Below are 14850 nucleotides of genomic sequence, written 5' to 3' on the forward strand. Positions count from 1 at the left end.
ACTTTACCAGCCGAGCCATCTCTCTAGGTCTGTGCCAGAAATCTTGACTCCCAGCTGATGAGAGACTTGAGCCAGACTTTGGGAAGAAGGTTTTTCTTTCTTCCCTCTTCTCTTTAACTTTTCCCTTTTAACCTATCTTAAGAGGACCACGCGGAGTTAGAACGACCAGGAGGCAGGGATCTTTTTGAAGTTTAGCTACCACCGAGACCTTGCTTTAAGCATTCTGGCCAAAAGAGGGGTGAGCTTCTAGTTGGTGGTAGCTGGTCCTGACAACGGACATGAGCTAAGGTTCGGATCTGTGGCATGGGTGACTGCCACTTGCCCTCAGTCACTTTATGTGCTTGCTTTCCACATGGCCAATGTGACTGGGTGAGGTTCAGGTCAAGATGTGTTTGCTCCCTGCAAGCAAAGAGTACACTCGACCAGCTAATAGGCTTTCGTGTTCTGTTTGTTAGACATTTCTAGAAAAGACTTTTATTATTTTCAGATAAATTTTTGAGACACTAAGGCTTGGGGAATTTTTAATTTTTAAAATGTGCGCATTGACTTTTAAATAACATTTGTTTTTATTTTATGTGTATGAATGTTTTGCCTGTATGAGTATGTGTGTGCCTGATGCCCTTGGAGACCAGAAGAAGGAGTCGGATCCCCCGAAACTCCAGTTATAAACAGCAGGAGCCACGTGTGGGTTCTAGGACCAAACCTGGTCCTCTGCAAGTGCAACAGTGCTCAGCACTGTCAAGCTAGCTGTCCAGCTCTCCTTCTGATATTTTAAAGTTATTCTTTATCTGACTGTACCAGTGACAATACACCAGTGGCCAGTCTCTCTATTAATAATCCTCCGTATACTCAATGCTCTAAAAGTCAGTTCTCTTTCTTAGGTAAAATAATTCAGTACTCTGTTAGCGTTTTCTCATGCTGACAAGAATTTGTGGTGTGTGTGTGTATGTGTGTGTGTGTATATATATGTGTGTGTTTGTATGTGTGTATGTTTGTGTGTGTGTTTATGTATGTATGTTTGTGTGTGTGTTTGTACGAGTGTTTGTGTATGTTTGTGTGTGTTTATGTATGTATGTTTGTGTGTGTGTTTGTGTGTGCTTGTGTGTGTGTGCTTGTGTGTGTATGTGTATCTGTGTATGTGTGTGTGCTTGTGTGTATGTGTGTGTGTGCTTGTGTGTGTATGTGTGTGTATGTATGTGTATCTCTGTGTGTGTATGTGAGTGTGTATGTGTGTGTGTTTGTGTGTGTATGTGTGTGTCTACGTGTATCTGTGTGTATGCGTGCTTGTGTGTGTATGTTTGTGTGTGTATTTGTGTTTGTGTGTATTTGTGTTTGTGTATGTATATTGTGTGTATGTGTGTGTGTTTGTATGTGTGTATGTTTGTGTGTGTTTATGTATGTTTGTGTGTGTTTGTGTGTGTGTGTTTGTATGTGTGTTTGTATGTGTTTGTGTGTATGCTTGTGTGTATATGTTTGTGTACGTATATTGTGTGTGTTTGTGTGTGTTGTGTTTGTGTGTGTGTGTTTGTGTGTATGTGTTTGTATGTGTGTGTTTGTGTGTGTGTTTGTGTGTGTGTGTGTGTGTATGTGTGTGTTTGTGTGTGTGTTTGTGTGTGTTTGTGTGTGTATGTACGTTGTATGTGTTTGTGTATGTTTGTGTGTGTATATTTGTGTGTGTGTGTGTGTATGTGTGTGTGTGTGTGTGTGTGTGTGTGTATTTACCTGTGAGCATGGAAGCCAGTAGAAGGCGTTGGGTGCCTCGGAGCTGGAGTTGCAGATGTGTGGGGATATCCACTTGGGATCCCAGCTCTCACCCTGATGACAGAGCAGCCAGCACTCATGTCTGTAGCCCTTCCTTTCTCTTGTTTGGTTCCCTTTCAAGCATTGCACTCAGAAAAGAATTCTCCAGGCTGGAGAGTCTGGCTCAGCATTGAGAGCACTGGGTGCTCTTGCAGGGGACTCAGTTCAGGTCCCAGCACCCATGTGGTGGCTCACAACTGTCTGTAATTCCAGTTCCAGGGGATCCAGCTCCTCTTTGGACTCCTAGCCACACCACATACCATACACATTAAATAAACAAACACTCAGATACATCAAATGACTCATACATATTAAATAAACCAAGAGCATAGAGTTTAAAAATCTCAGGTTTGTGGATTTCATCGTTCCCCCTGCTCCCCAGTAGTGTTTAAACATCTTCACTCTCTTCCACTGCCTTCTTTGGACACTAACTTGGGTGCAAAATTGGGCGGTTTTGCTCTGAGTCACACTTAGATGTAAGGAGTATACTCGAGGCAACAGGCAAAGGACCCAGGACAGCCCTTCTGGGCATTTGTCACCAGTGCGTCTGTGTCCCCAGGGCGACAGACCTTTGTTGAACCCTTGATGTTACCTTTGTTTCTGAATGTCTTCTGGAGACCTCAGGCCAGGGCTGGTTTAAAAGCCCCTGCTTAGGGCTAAATGTTTTAAGGGCTCAAATCCAAGAGCATTCCATGAGAGGGCGCTCAGGTGCAGTTCCAGAGCCTGACGCTAAGGGGCAGCACACACCAAAGGAAACCTTCAGGTCCCAGCTCGCCTCGGAAACAGGAATCTGCCTGGCTTTGGAACTCCAGCATGGAGAAGCCAAACTCTTAGCTCTTAAATCCAACCAAAGCATTTCAACCTTTGTTATCTTTTCCATTATAAGTTTTACCTGTCACCTGAATTTTCCAAATAAAGAGTCCTGTGGTGGAATACAATTCGGACACAGTATTGTTGAGGCTCACAAACTCCACAGTTTACCTATGTTTGTGTACCTGTAGCTTCAGTGCACAGTTAATGCCAAACTCAAACTGTGTTTCGTCAGAAATAACGACCTCTCCTTTTGATGAGCAAAGTTTTAATGCAGAATAAAGGAGATTAATTATTTGCACAAATAAGCTAGACAAAGCCCAGTTTCCTGGGTGACCGCAGACCCCTTCTCTAGCTCATTGTCTATGTATTGTGACTAGCTGGTCTCTCTCTCTCTCTCTCTCTCTCTCTCTCTCTCTCTCTCTCTCTCTCTCTCTCCTCTCCCTCTCCCTCTCTCCTTCTCCCTCTCCCTCCCTCTCTCCCTCTCTCCTTTCCCTCCCCCTTTTTCCCCTCTCCCACTCTTCCTTTCCCTCCTCCAATCTTCTCTCTCTCTCTCTTCTCAACCCCCTTTCCAAAGTATTTCATAGCCCAGGTTTGTCTTAAACTCACCATGTGGCTCAGGATAACCTTGGATTTACCATCCTCCTGCCTCAGCTTCACACAGGTGGCTACCATTGTGGGGGTAATTCCGTGTGCCTAATTGTGTGCTAAGTATTGTAAAATACAAAGATGGACCAGGCATGGCGGAGCCTGGGATCAAGGTACTCATTCTAAGTGTGGAGAAGGTGTGGCAGTGATTACCGAAATGTCCCCAAAGCAGTATGCTAAAAAAGAGAGGAGGTCCCCCCAGGAGGCGTGGGGAGTTGGGGGGAATGCAGGCAAGTAGCTGGAAGGTGATATTTGCCTTCAGTCATCAGTGGGGACGAGGGTAGGTGTTGTAGTCTGATGCTAATCAAGTTTGAAAAGCCTGTGGGTCTTGGCAGCAAAAAGGGGTCCAGGCGGAGGATACAGGTCATCCTGACGCTTAGCAGACATCTGGGCTAAAGATTCAAAGAGGATAGAAGTGTCCAAGAGTACTCCGGGAGCGATATTTCAGAGCTGGACTGTAAGACAGCATTCAAAGCTGAGGGAATGTGGCCACAAAGCCGTGGGGACAGTCTCAGCAAGAGGACGGAACCTAAAGAAGACGCCAGTGTTCTTCACATCTAACACAGTCCAGGAAAAATAACGGTAGGCTTTGCTTCAAGATAAGGTTCTTTTGGCCACCACACCCAGGCGTGTTAGGGATCCAACTCAAGCCCTCATGCTCGAGAGCCATTGCCCCCGCATTCCCCTCCTTAAAGTTTTTCTTACTTGAGGATCTCCCATACATTCCTACATACACAGCTTTTCTCCACAGACACGGGGCAATGTGTTCCTACACATAAGCCTAAAGTCGGTGGTAAGCACACGAACCCGGAAGACGTATGCTCAGCCTTGTTCTGCCTTGTTACCCATTATGTGCTCTAGGTACTAGTTGAGTCCTTAGCGACTCATTTGGCAGACACAAGATTGAGAGCGTGAACACGCATGTGCATGCACACATACACACGTGCACACACATGCGCTCTCTCTCTCTCTCTCTCTCTCTCTCTCTCTCTCTCTCTCTCATTCTGTTCTTCTTTTATGTCTTTGAATACCAGGTCTCCCTTTAACACGAGCCCGTCTGGAACACATTCAAACTCATGGTCTTCCTACTTCTAATTTTGAGGAACTGGGGTAGCACACAGGAGCCCCCACTCTCAGCTACATGGATTCTTCAGGACAGGGCATTTTCCCAAGCAGTTTCTATTGTTTTTATTTCTGACGGTGAGCACTCCATCGGGTCAGTGTAACTCGTCTGTTGAGAGTCTGCTCCCTTGTCCTTGCAAGCGCATTGCTGAGGCGTGTCTAGGTTTGAACTGGTGTTTCTTCTTCGCTCCTTTATTTTTAGACTCCATCCTAGTCATCAGCTTCCTAGCAACAAGCTGCATTTCTACCCATATCCCCACATGGGCAGAGCAGAGGGCTTTCCCTTTCCACTCCGCCCTCCTAAGACCCAGCAGACACCCCCTTCCTCCATGGCCCTGGGGGCAGCAGTGCACACCTGTTCATCTGCTGATTAAAAACAGACTCAGATGCATCCTCAGTTAAATCTTTTGTCTCCGATAATTGTCATCTGTTGGGGACAGGTGTGTCAGGTGGAAACCCAGGGATCCGTGCTCAGAGGGTAACCGTGAACACCTGTAGACAGCCGCGCCCCGCCGAACAGGTAGGAAGTAAAGGATTTTCCTTTTCTTTCGCTTTATTTATTTATTTTTCAATCCTGTGTTCTAGCACGGCCCTGGGCCAGTTTGGTGTAAAGCTATGAACTGCTGGAGGTACACAGGTCAGAGGAGTGGGAGGAGGGAGGAGAAAAATACACCACCTTGCTCTAGAATGGGCGGGACACCGCCTTTAGGGGACCATTATGACTGTTTAAGAACTGTCACCGGTGCGTTCCGTTTTCACAGAAGAGTTGACGTGTCCCCATCTGCTTTCTTTGGCCGAGTGCCTTCCCCGTGGCTTGGCGTCCTGCTCCAGGAGTCGCCCACCCCACTGCCAGCATGCCCACCCAGCTGGAGATGGCTATGGAGACGATGATCCGTATCTTCCACCGCTACTCTTGCAAGGAGGGGGACAGGTTCAAGCTCAACAAGGGGGAGCTGAAGATGCTCTTACAGCGAGAGCTCACAGAATTCCTCACGGTGAGTCTGCTGCCTGCCGGTGCATAGATGGTGTGGCTTTGGGGACAGATGTTAGATGGGGGTGGCTTTGGGGACAGTGTTAGATGGGGTGGCTTTGGGGACAGTGTTAGATGGGGGTGGCTTTGGGGACAGATGTTAGATGGGGTGGCTTTGGGGACAGTGTTAGATGGGGTGGCTTTGGGGACAGGTGTTAGATGGGGGTGGCTTTGGGGACAGGCGTTATGAATATTCTGTCCATAATTTGCTCCATGACCCTAAGTGCTGGAGAAGTAAATCCTGGAGCCCCTTCTCTCCTGCATACACTGGCAGGAGCCATTTTCCTTTCTCCCAGGTATAGCTAGCCAGTATTAATTATCAAGATATCCCTGGGTATAACTAGCCGAATCTGTTATTGTTGCACCAGAATATTGAATGGTGGATTAAAACCTCACCAAACCTCAATGTAATTGTCAACCCTTGGGGAACCTAGCCACAGCGGAAGGAAATTGGCTCCTGGATACTTCTCTTTGTGCGTTTCAGACATTGTCCTAAGTACGGTTATGAGATAAAATAGTTTGTACCCCATATAATACTTGGGACCCACTTAGTGAAAAATGCATGTTGTTTAATCTAGAATTCAAAGCTATTCAGGTGTCCAGTGCTCGTTTGTACTGGCCATACCCAGCTACCTCGGTGCTAAGCACCTTCAAATGCGTTAGCACATCTTCATACCACGTGGGCAAAGACGACTCTTCCCATGGGATGAATTAAATGTTACACGATTGCTCCGAAGCCTGCTGATGGTAGATGATAGGGCCACTCATTGTCCCCTTTGACGTTGAAGCCTCTGTTTATATGTCGCCCAACTATCCTCAGGTATCCTGGTCCTCTGCCTGTTTCACTGTAGTGTCCCTCAGTGTCCTGGCCTTCTGCCCGTGATCTCCAGTAAATGCATTTCCAGCACCCATAATTCACTTGAATCTGCAGCTGTTTTCTCTGCCTTCCTGGCCCTTTGGGTCTGAGCTGGTGTCTGTGGAGCTGAGGCGGGGTTAAGACTCTAGGCTGGCCTGGGTCTTCTTGTAAATAGACTCTTTAGGAGAACGAAAGCTTGCATGCAATCGGAAGTTCAGTTGTCACGACCCTCCAGGCCTCCAAGTTAGGAACTTTCTTTTTCTTTTTAGTGTCAAAAGGACCCCCAGTTGGTGGATAAGATAATGCAGGACCTGGACGCTAACAAGGACAACGAAGTGGATTTTAATGAGTTTGTGGTCATGGTGGCGGCTCTGACGGTCGCTTGTAACGATTACTTTGTAGAGCAACTGAAGAAGAAAGGCAAATAAAAAAAAATGGCTAGCAAGCTAACAAGAGGCAGAAACAGAGCCAAATCTGCACCTCCCGTGGGTCTATATCCTTACCATGGATAGACACAGTGATATGACTTATATATGCTATATATGTGTACTTATTAGCAATAAGTTATGTTAACCTTGACATGCTGACTTCACACAATTATTTATTCCAGGCCTTAGGCCCTCTTGAAGATTTTCCCAGATTATTAAAAATGTTACTATGATTTATTTGTCAAACAGAGAGCAGCCACACATTTAGCCACTTTTGAAAGGAGACTTGAGTTTGGTGGATTTTTAAGATCTCATTCTTAAGCTGTGTTTTGCTATTTCTTCCTTACTGAAGAGATTGCAAGGCTCTCCCCATAGGCTCTTAATTGTGCTTCAAATGGCAGAAGCTATGAGGGGACTTCCTGCAGAAAGGCTGGTAAAGAGAAGGTCGAGCCCTGCAGTTTGGCACCTGCCTTTAATCCCAGCGCTTGGGAGGCAGAGGCAGGCGGATCTCTGTGAGCTGGAAGCCAGTCTGGTCTACAAAATGAGTTCCAGGACAGCCAGGCCTCCGCAGAGAAACCCTGTCTCAGGAGGGGGTGTGTGCTTTTCTCAGTGAAATAGAATGAGATGGGCAGAGTCAGGCCTCCAGGTTCAAACTATAAGAGCTGAATAGAGCGAGTCTTGGGACTTAGTTGGAAATTCCGCCCACGCCCCCAGGACTGACTGTTTTGTTCTGGATACCAGGTCCCAGAGCTTCCCCTAGGGCTATACGGCATCGAGCCCCGGGGATACTTGCTTCCTTCCCTCCATCCTTCCTGGTCTTTCTCCAGTGCTCCAACTTGTTTGCTGTGTCTAAAATAAATGGCTTGTACAAAAGTCCTTGACTCCAAACTGTGGCAGACAATCGTGAGAATTTAAAGAAAGAAAACAGTACTTTAAAGTGACGATGCTCTAGGTACTGGGGGAGACCATGGTGGCTCCAGCCAGGATTCAGGGACGGAGGTGAAGGCAGATGGCTAAAATGTGTGGGATGAGATACTGGCAAGCTCTAGGAAGTTTCCCAGAGCAGATTGCTGTTGACTTGATTGATACACAGTCGGGCTTTCTCCACACTCGGAGCTCTGTTTATGCAGGGTGTGTGGGACCAGCTAGAACACTTTTATTTCCTAATGTGTTGTATATCTGGCGGTAGAGGGGCGCAGGCAGGGGTCTTACCTGGAGTAAGGGAAGCGGAAGCTTGCTAGGAATCTCCAGGAACGTTTTGCTGACTGTTAGAGGCTTTATGCTTTCTGGCTGTGGTTTCTTTCATTTCCTTTCCGTTGGAATGTCCACACGAGGCTTGAAGTGGCGCCCCCTTCTGGCCCAGAAGGACGGTGGAGAACAATGGCTGAGGACGGGGTTGTCCGCGTTGGAGAGCCGGGAGGATATGGCACCTTGGGCACTAGTGAAGGAAGCCTTTAGAGAAAAAAGAGGGTGAGATCTTAGAGGAGAGGAGCAAGAAGAGAAGGCAGGGTGGACGGTTAGACTGGGCAAGGAAGAGGTCGTGAGGTCAGTGCTGTTGAGGACGTGGGATTGGATTAGGAAATGGTCTCAGTCTCTGGACCACAAGTAGGTTCTCAATATGTAGTTCTGTAATAAAACCCGAGGAGGAACTTGCCAGCCAGTGACGTTCTAGATCGAAGACCTGCTGGGTTTTGGTTTTGGCCTCCTTCAAATCAGTTTCAGAGTGAGAGTTTGGGGAGATTTTAGCAGGAGGGCAAAGGACTCCAGAAAAGAAATCTGTCCGCTGCAATTAATTTACCTCTTCCTTCAAAGGGACACAAAGGAGTAAACAGAATTGAACACCTACGTGGCTGTGTGTAGCTTCTTTTCTTTGTCTTTTTAAAAAATAGAAGACAAACACTTCATACACTGGAGACTCTTTGATTTGTGTCCATGAAGGGCTGAGGATTCTTGGAGTCTTTACACTTTCCAATTCAATTTGATCTGAACTTTACACGTTCTGAAGTAGCTCACGGAAACATGAAAAGTAAACCCCAGCGTTTGCTCGCTGCTCTATTCTTGGAAGGATGTTCTCCAAACAGCAGAGAAAATGGGAAAACAATGTTCACTTCATGGTGTTTCCGAAGATCAATCAAAAGTAGGGAAAAGCAATTTATGTCTCAAGTAGACTCCAAATGAGTAAGGATTACACAATGTACCAAAAGTCCCTCTCAAGTAAATAAACCTTCTTTTTCTTTCCTCTGCCCCAACCCTTTGGTTGGCTACACAAGCCTAATCTTGTAGGAGGCAAAATTACTTAGTGCTCATGTCTAGGAACACTTTTCTTTTCTTTCTTTCTTTCTTTTTTTTTTTTTTTTAAATAAACTTGAAGTTTAAACATTCCAGAGCTGTCTCCAAATGGGTACCTGCTGCTGTTCCTTATCCGTTGAGGTCGTTTACACAGAGCAGTTTCTAGGACACAACGGCCCGAGTCTGGTTTATCTGGAGCTCTGGATTTGAAAGGCTGTGCTGGACCCCTGAGAACAGGGTCAAGAAAGGCTTTCCAGACGTGGAGATGTGAGTCAAGTGTTCGATATGGAAAACACGGGGAGCGTTATTAAAGAATGAGAGACACAAGAAGGTGATGGGCTTGGATTAGCAGGGATGGTTTGAGAGCATGTAAGTCCTAGGGTATCCAAGGGTCTAGGGTGTAGGCAGGCAGGAGAATTAGGTAACAGGAGCTAATGTGAGAAACTTGAAATTTGTTTTTAAAGAGGCCTTCTCGAAAGGTTTAAATCTTGGCAACAGAGGTAGAGAGTCCTTTCACACTACTTTGAATTCTAGATCTCTGAACCAGACATGGTGGTTCACACATGTAAGACCCGCACTAGGGAGGCTGAGGCAGGAGAATCATTTTGTTGTTGTTGTTGTTGTCGTCATTGTTGTTCTTTCAAAAATAAAAGCAGAAGGTAAATAGATGATAGATAGGTAGATAGAAGATAGGCAGACAGGCAGACAGAAGGGGAGATGGACGGATGAAGGACCCTGGCACCCTACCCTAATATTCTGATTTATTTCAGTAGGGCCTAGGCAGCAGCACTCAATTGGGTTTTCAATGAGTGTTAAGACCCACTTAAAGGGCTAAAAGATGGCCCTCATTTAAGAGTGCTTGATGCTCTTCCTGAGGACCTGGGTTTGATTTCCAGTACCCAGAGTAGATGGTTTGCAGCTGCCTATCACTGCAGCTCCAGGGATCTGACATACTCTTCCAGGGGCACCCATAAGCATGTGACTTGCACACCGCACACACACACACACACACACACACACAGACACACACACACACACAGACACACACACACACACGAATAATAAAGGCTTATCTACTATAGACATTGCATCATAGTAAATGCACTTGGACATCAAGTTGTCTCATGAGTGCAGAATCCCCCCTCCCAGCCCAGCTATCTTATTTAAGCCAACAGAGTCCTGCTTCTCTAGCCTAAGACTGCATTTATACCTAATGTGCCAGGTGCCCCCTACTCCCCCCCCCCACCCCCCTTACTCCCGGCTTTCTCCTCCCCAATGTTGTCTGATTTCTTCCAAAAGAAATGTGACCCAGTACCACAACTCTACTCTGTCATTCAAATGTGTCCCTGTTTATTTTAGAGTCCAGCCTGTTTCTATCAGCGATACCTGAAAGTTTGCACCATCGGACTCTTTCCACACCCAGGGAGGATGATCAGATGTTCACGTGCCCTAAAACGGGAGCATCTGACTTTCCTAGACAACTCTCGGTCAGGTGTTGGCCTCATGGCCGGAAGCCATTCACTAAGTGGGTTTTTCAGAATTTATTCTGTAACTATGCTTGCACGTGTGCATGAACACATACATCTGGGCATAGGCATGTGGAACTCAGAGGACAACTTGGAGGCATCAGTTCTGCCTTCCATGCAGACGCTGGAATCGAACTCAGGTCATCAGGCTTGCTCCCGAGCCACTTTGCTGTCCCTGACATGAACTTGAAATAGTTAGATTTTTGATACGATCTCAATTTGGCTAAAGGAAATACTGTAGTGCAAGGGCTGGCAAGAGAGCTCAGATGGCAAAGGCAGCACATGCCACACACTGCTACGCAAATGCGAAAATATTCATTAGAGCACTGCGGCCCGAATCTTAAAGAAATATTAAAATTTTGAATGCACATCGAACATATTGGAAGCACATCAGATCAAAACTTGTCGGACGCAGTTCAAGATCCCCTAAAAGAAAAGATCATACATATTTGTGTACACACACATACATGCATACACATACACACATGCATTCATATAATATACACATAATTACATACATACATACACACAATATGCATACATACACATATATGCATACACATACACACATGCATTCATATAATACATACATACAATATGCATACATACACATATGCATACACACATATGCATTCATATAATATACATACATATACATACACACAATATGCATACACATACATAGAGTTAGGGACTTTTGAGCATGCTCAGTAGGTAAAGTGCTTGCCATGCCTGAGAATTGAGTTCGGATCCCCAGAGCTCATGTAAATCTGGACTTAGCAATGCATAGCTATAATCACAGTGGTTCTGCAGTAAGATGCAGGTAGAAACTCGAGAAGCTTGTGGCTGGATAGTGTGGTGTTTGCAGTAAAAAATAAAAAGAGACACTGTCACAAACGCAGAAGCTGGTAAGGACTACCCAAGGTTGTCCTCTGACACCCACACACATGCTCTGCCATGTTGAACGTCCGCACCCCCCCCCAGAAATGTAAGAGATCATTACATTCGAAAAAGGAGACTCTTACGCCAGTATTTCTTACAATTCCATGTGAGAAGATTATATATTTACATCAACTATCAGTAGAATTCCAAAATATAACACACATACATTCCCAGCCTCACTTTAAAATATTTATGTGTGTTTATGTGTACCTGAGAGTGTATGTGTATATATATAAAACATGCACATGGAAGTTTTGAGGTCAGAAAAGCCATTGGGTCCCTGGAACTGGAGTTACATACAATAGTTAGATTGACAGTGTGGGGGCTGGGAATTGAACCCAGGACCCCTGCAAGAGTGGCGAGTGGATCCATCCACGGATCCATCCCTCTAGCCTGCTCGGTCTTAATGTTAATCAGCAGCTTCTATACACTATTCACAGACAGAATGAGTCTGAGTGTCAAGCCATGTTGGTTTAGTGATGTTGTGAGAAAGTGCTGATGGGGCTGGAGAGATGGCTTGGAGGCTAAGAGCAATGTCTGTTCTTCCAGAGTTCAAGCCACAGCAACCATATGGTGGCTCACAACCATCTATAATGTGATCTGATGCCCTCTTCTGGTATGCAGGCTGTCATGGTTTGTATACGCTTGGCCCAGGGAGTGGCACTATTTGGAAGTGAGGCCTTGTTGGAGTATGTGTGTCACTGTGGGCATGGGCTTTAAGTGCCTCTTCCTAGCTATCTGGGAGCCAGACTTTTTCTAGCAGCCTCCAGATGAAGATGTAGAACTCTCAGCTCCTCCTGCACCATGTCTGCCCAGATGCTGTCACATTCCTGCCTTGATGATACTGAACTGAACCACTGAAACTGAGCCAGCCCCAATTAAATGTTGTCTTTATAAGAGTTGCCTTGGTCATGGTGTCTGTTCACAGCAGGAAAACCCTAAGAGAGAAGTGTTCATGCATATACAGTACTCATATGCATAAAATAAATCTTTAAAAAGGGAAAGAGCTGACTACACAATTTCAGGGCTGCAGTTAGTTCAGAAGGCACAGCCGTGTGCTAGACTGTCTGGTCTTCCCAAGGCCAAGCCAAAGCTCAGGCCCACACAAGCAGCTGCTGATGCTAAAGTCAACTCTTGAGGCATTCATACCAGATATTTCCCCTATGCCACAGCCCAGGCTCTCGATAGCCAACACGTAGCTTATTTCCCGTTCTTCGCTCCTACGAACAGTGCTCCGATGACCAACCATAAGCAAGCATTTGTCAGTCTTCAAGGACTTTCTGTAGGATTAAGATTTGAAACTGGCCTTTATGTCAAAACATATGTATTTAAAATTCCTTTTGATATCTAAAAACCTTCTGCCTGCAAACTTAGTGGCACAGGTCTGTACGCCCAAGGTATTCAAGACACTAAGCAGGAGGACCACAAGTTTGAGGCCAGCCTAGGCAGCTTGGTGACACCATTTTAGTAAAGAGGGAGTGGGGCTGGGGTGGGTACGTGGCTTTGTGGCAGAGCACTATTCTAGCATGTACGAGGTCCTGCTGTCTCTACTTTCCCCCAAAATGACATTTATTTGAAATCATGAAGTGTGTAGCTTTTATGAGCAGGCCTGCTTTACCTAGCAATACACATTTGAGTATCTTCTATGACCTTTCATGCCTGGGTAGTCCGCTGTTTTACAGTGCTGAATCCCACTGTCCGGTGTTCGGGTGTGTTATAGTTTATCTGGTCATCCACTGATCGATGTCTGGGCTGTGCCCAAGTGTTCACACTTAAAATAAAGCCACTGGAAACGCACACGTGCTGCTGTGCAGATGCGTTTATCTCTTTATTAAACATTTCAGTTATGTGTTGGTGTGTGTGTGTGTGTGAATAGGCGTGCATGAGTGTAGTGCCCACAGAGGCCAGAAGAGGGCATCAGATTCCACGAAACTGGAACACCCTTAAGAACTGTCTGACGTGGGTACCAAGAACCAAACTAGGGTCCTCTGCATAGCAGCAAATGCTCGTTCACCCCCTGAGTCATCTCCAGCCTCTAGACATGGAAGTTTTGCTTGTTTTTCGAGATAGAGCCTCACGTGCACTTCTGGCTGGCTTAGAAGTCACTGTGTAGACCAGTCTGGCCTCAAGCTCACCTGCCCCCTCCTCCTCTCAGTGCTGCATTTAAAGCATCTCCAAGCCTGACCTGGACAGAAGGTTGTTTGTTTGTTTTGTTTGTTTGCCTTTTGAGACAAGGTCTTTCTACACAGCCCTGGCTCCCTTGAAACTCACTCTATAGACTCAGTTTGGCCTCACATTCAGAGATCTGCCTGCCGGCTGCCTCTTAAAGGCCTACATAGCAGGTTCAAGGCCAGCTAAGTACAGTGTAAGCCCCTGTTTCAACAAAAAGCCAGAAAACAAAGGGGAAAAATATTAAATCTACTGTAAGTAAGCCCTCTTCCCCACCGTGCCTCTGGGCCCATCATAGTAGACAGTGTGCTACACTGGAATATACCTAGGTTTCAGAAAATGCCCACCACCTTCCAGGAAAGTCTGTATACCTGTATTGGAATAGACCTCATGCTAAATGTAGCCTAGAGACACCATGAGGGCATGGATTTACCATAAGTGTGTCAGATTTAAATTTTAGCATCTACCCTGAGCATGGCTGGATCTCTTTGACCACGTGGGTCTGTGATGTCAGGAAGCTCCTGCACTTGCAGGATGGCACTGACAGGAACACTGACTGTGACTGGAGGGGGCAGTGCTTGGAGCAAGCCTTGAGAGCTCCCATTCTCAGCAAGGAGGGGCCCCAGAGAGATCGGGGACAAAGCTGGAAGGTGGTGTGAAGTAACCTAGGCTCTGGTCTTTTCTTGAAATCCACAACTTTCACAAGGAAGAAACATCTTTTACTATTGCCCAGTGTCGCTTAGCATCCACTGTTGTTACCGTTTCCAGAGTTTTCTCGGCACACGAATCTATGTCTATACGTCATAAAAACTGAGTTGCCTCAAGCACTGTTTGTACTCTATATATGTCAGCTAAATACACACGCACACACACACACACACACGCACACACTTACACACACACACACGCGCACACGCGCACACGCGCACACACGCATGCACACACACACACACACGCACTCACACATGCACAAATGCACACATGCCCACACGCACGCACACACACACACACACGCACACACGCACACACGCACATATGTGTAATAATAATACGTGTATATACCTGATTAGCTTTTTAATAGACATATCATATTCACTCAATTTTTATTGTAGAAACTAGTTCTAATATTTATTTTTTGTTTTTGTTGTTCTTCAGTGATGGTTTTGTTTGTAATATTTTATTTCCAAACAGAGCAACTCTGAACTCTGTTAAAGTACGTTAATGTGGACG

General features: G+C 45.9%; 1 protein-coding gene across 1 annotated transcript; it reads left to right on the forward strand.

The window, feature by feature from the left end:
• The first annotated feature begins 4973 nt into the window (after positions 1 to 4973).
• S100z (S100 calcium binding protein Z) lies at positions 4974 to 7069 on the forward strand. The gene is made up of 2 exons (XM_032896905.1): positions 4974 to 5375; positions 6536 to 7069. The coding sequence occupies exons 1-2, from the start codon at positions 5235 to 5237 to the stop codon at positions 6692 to 6694; spliced, it is 300 nt and encodes a 99-aa protein (XP_032752796.1). The 5' UTR covers positions 4974 to 5234; the 3' UTR covers positions 6695 to 7069.
• The last annotated feature ends 7781 nt before the right edge of the window (positions 7070 to 14850 follow it).

The sequence above is a fragment of the Rattus rattus genome, chromosome 3 (genome assembly GCF_011064425.1).
Source record: "Rattus rattus isolate New Zealand chromosome 3, Rrattus_CSIRO_v1, whole genome shotgun sequence".
Classification (NCBI taxonomy): Eukaryota; Metazoa; Chordata; class Mammalia; order Rodentia; family Muridae; genus Rattus; species Rattus rattus.

Bases quoted from the DNA above. Each gene is read 5' to 3' on its own strand.
- S100z (XM_032896905.1), top strand. From the start codon at position 5,235: ATGCCCACCCAGCTGGAGATGGCTATGGAGACGATGATCCGTATCTTC. The intron at 5,376-6,535 runs GTGAGTCTGCTG...TTTTCTTTTTAG, and splicing joins AGCTCACAGAATTCCTCACG to TGTCAAAAGGACCCCCAGTT.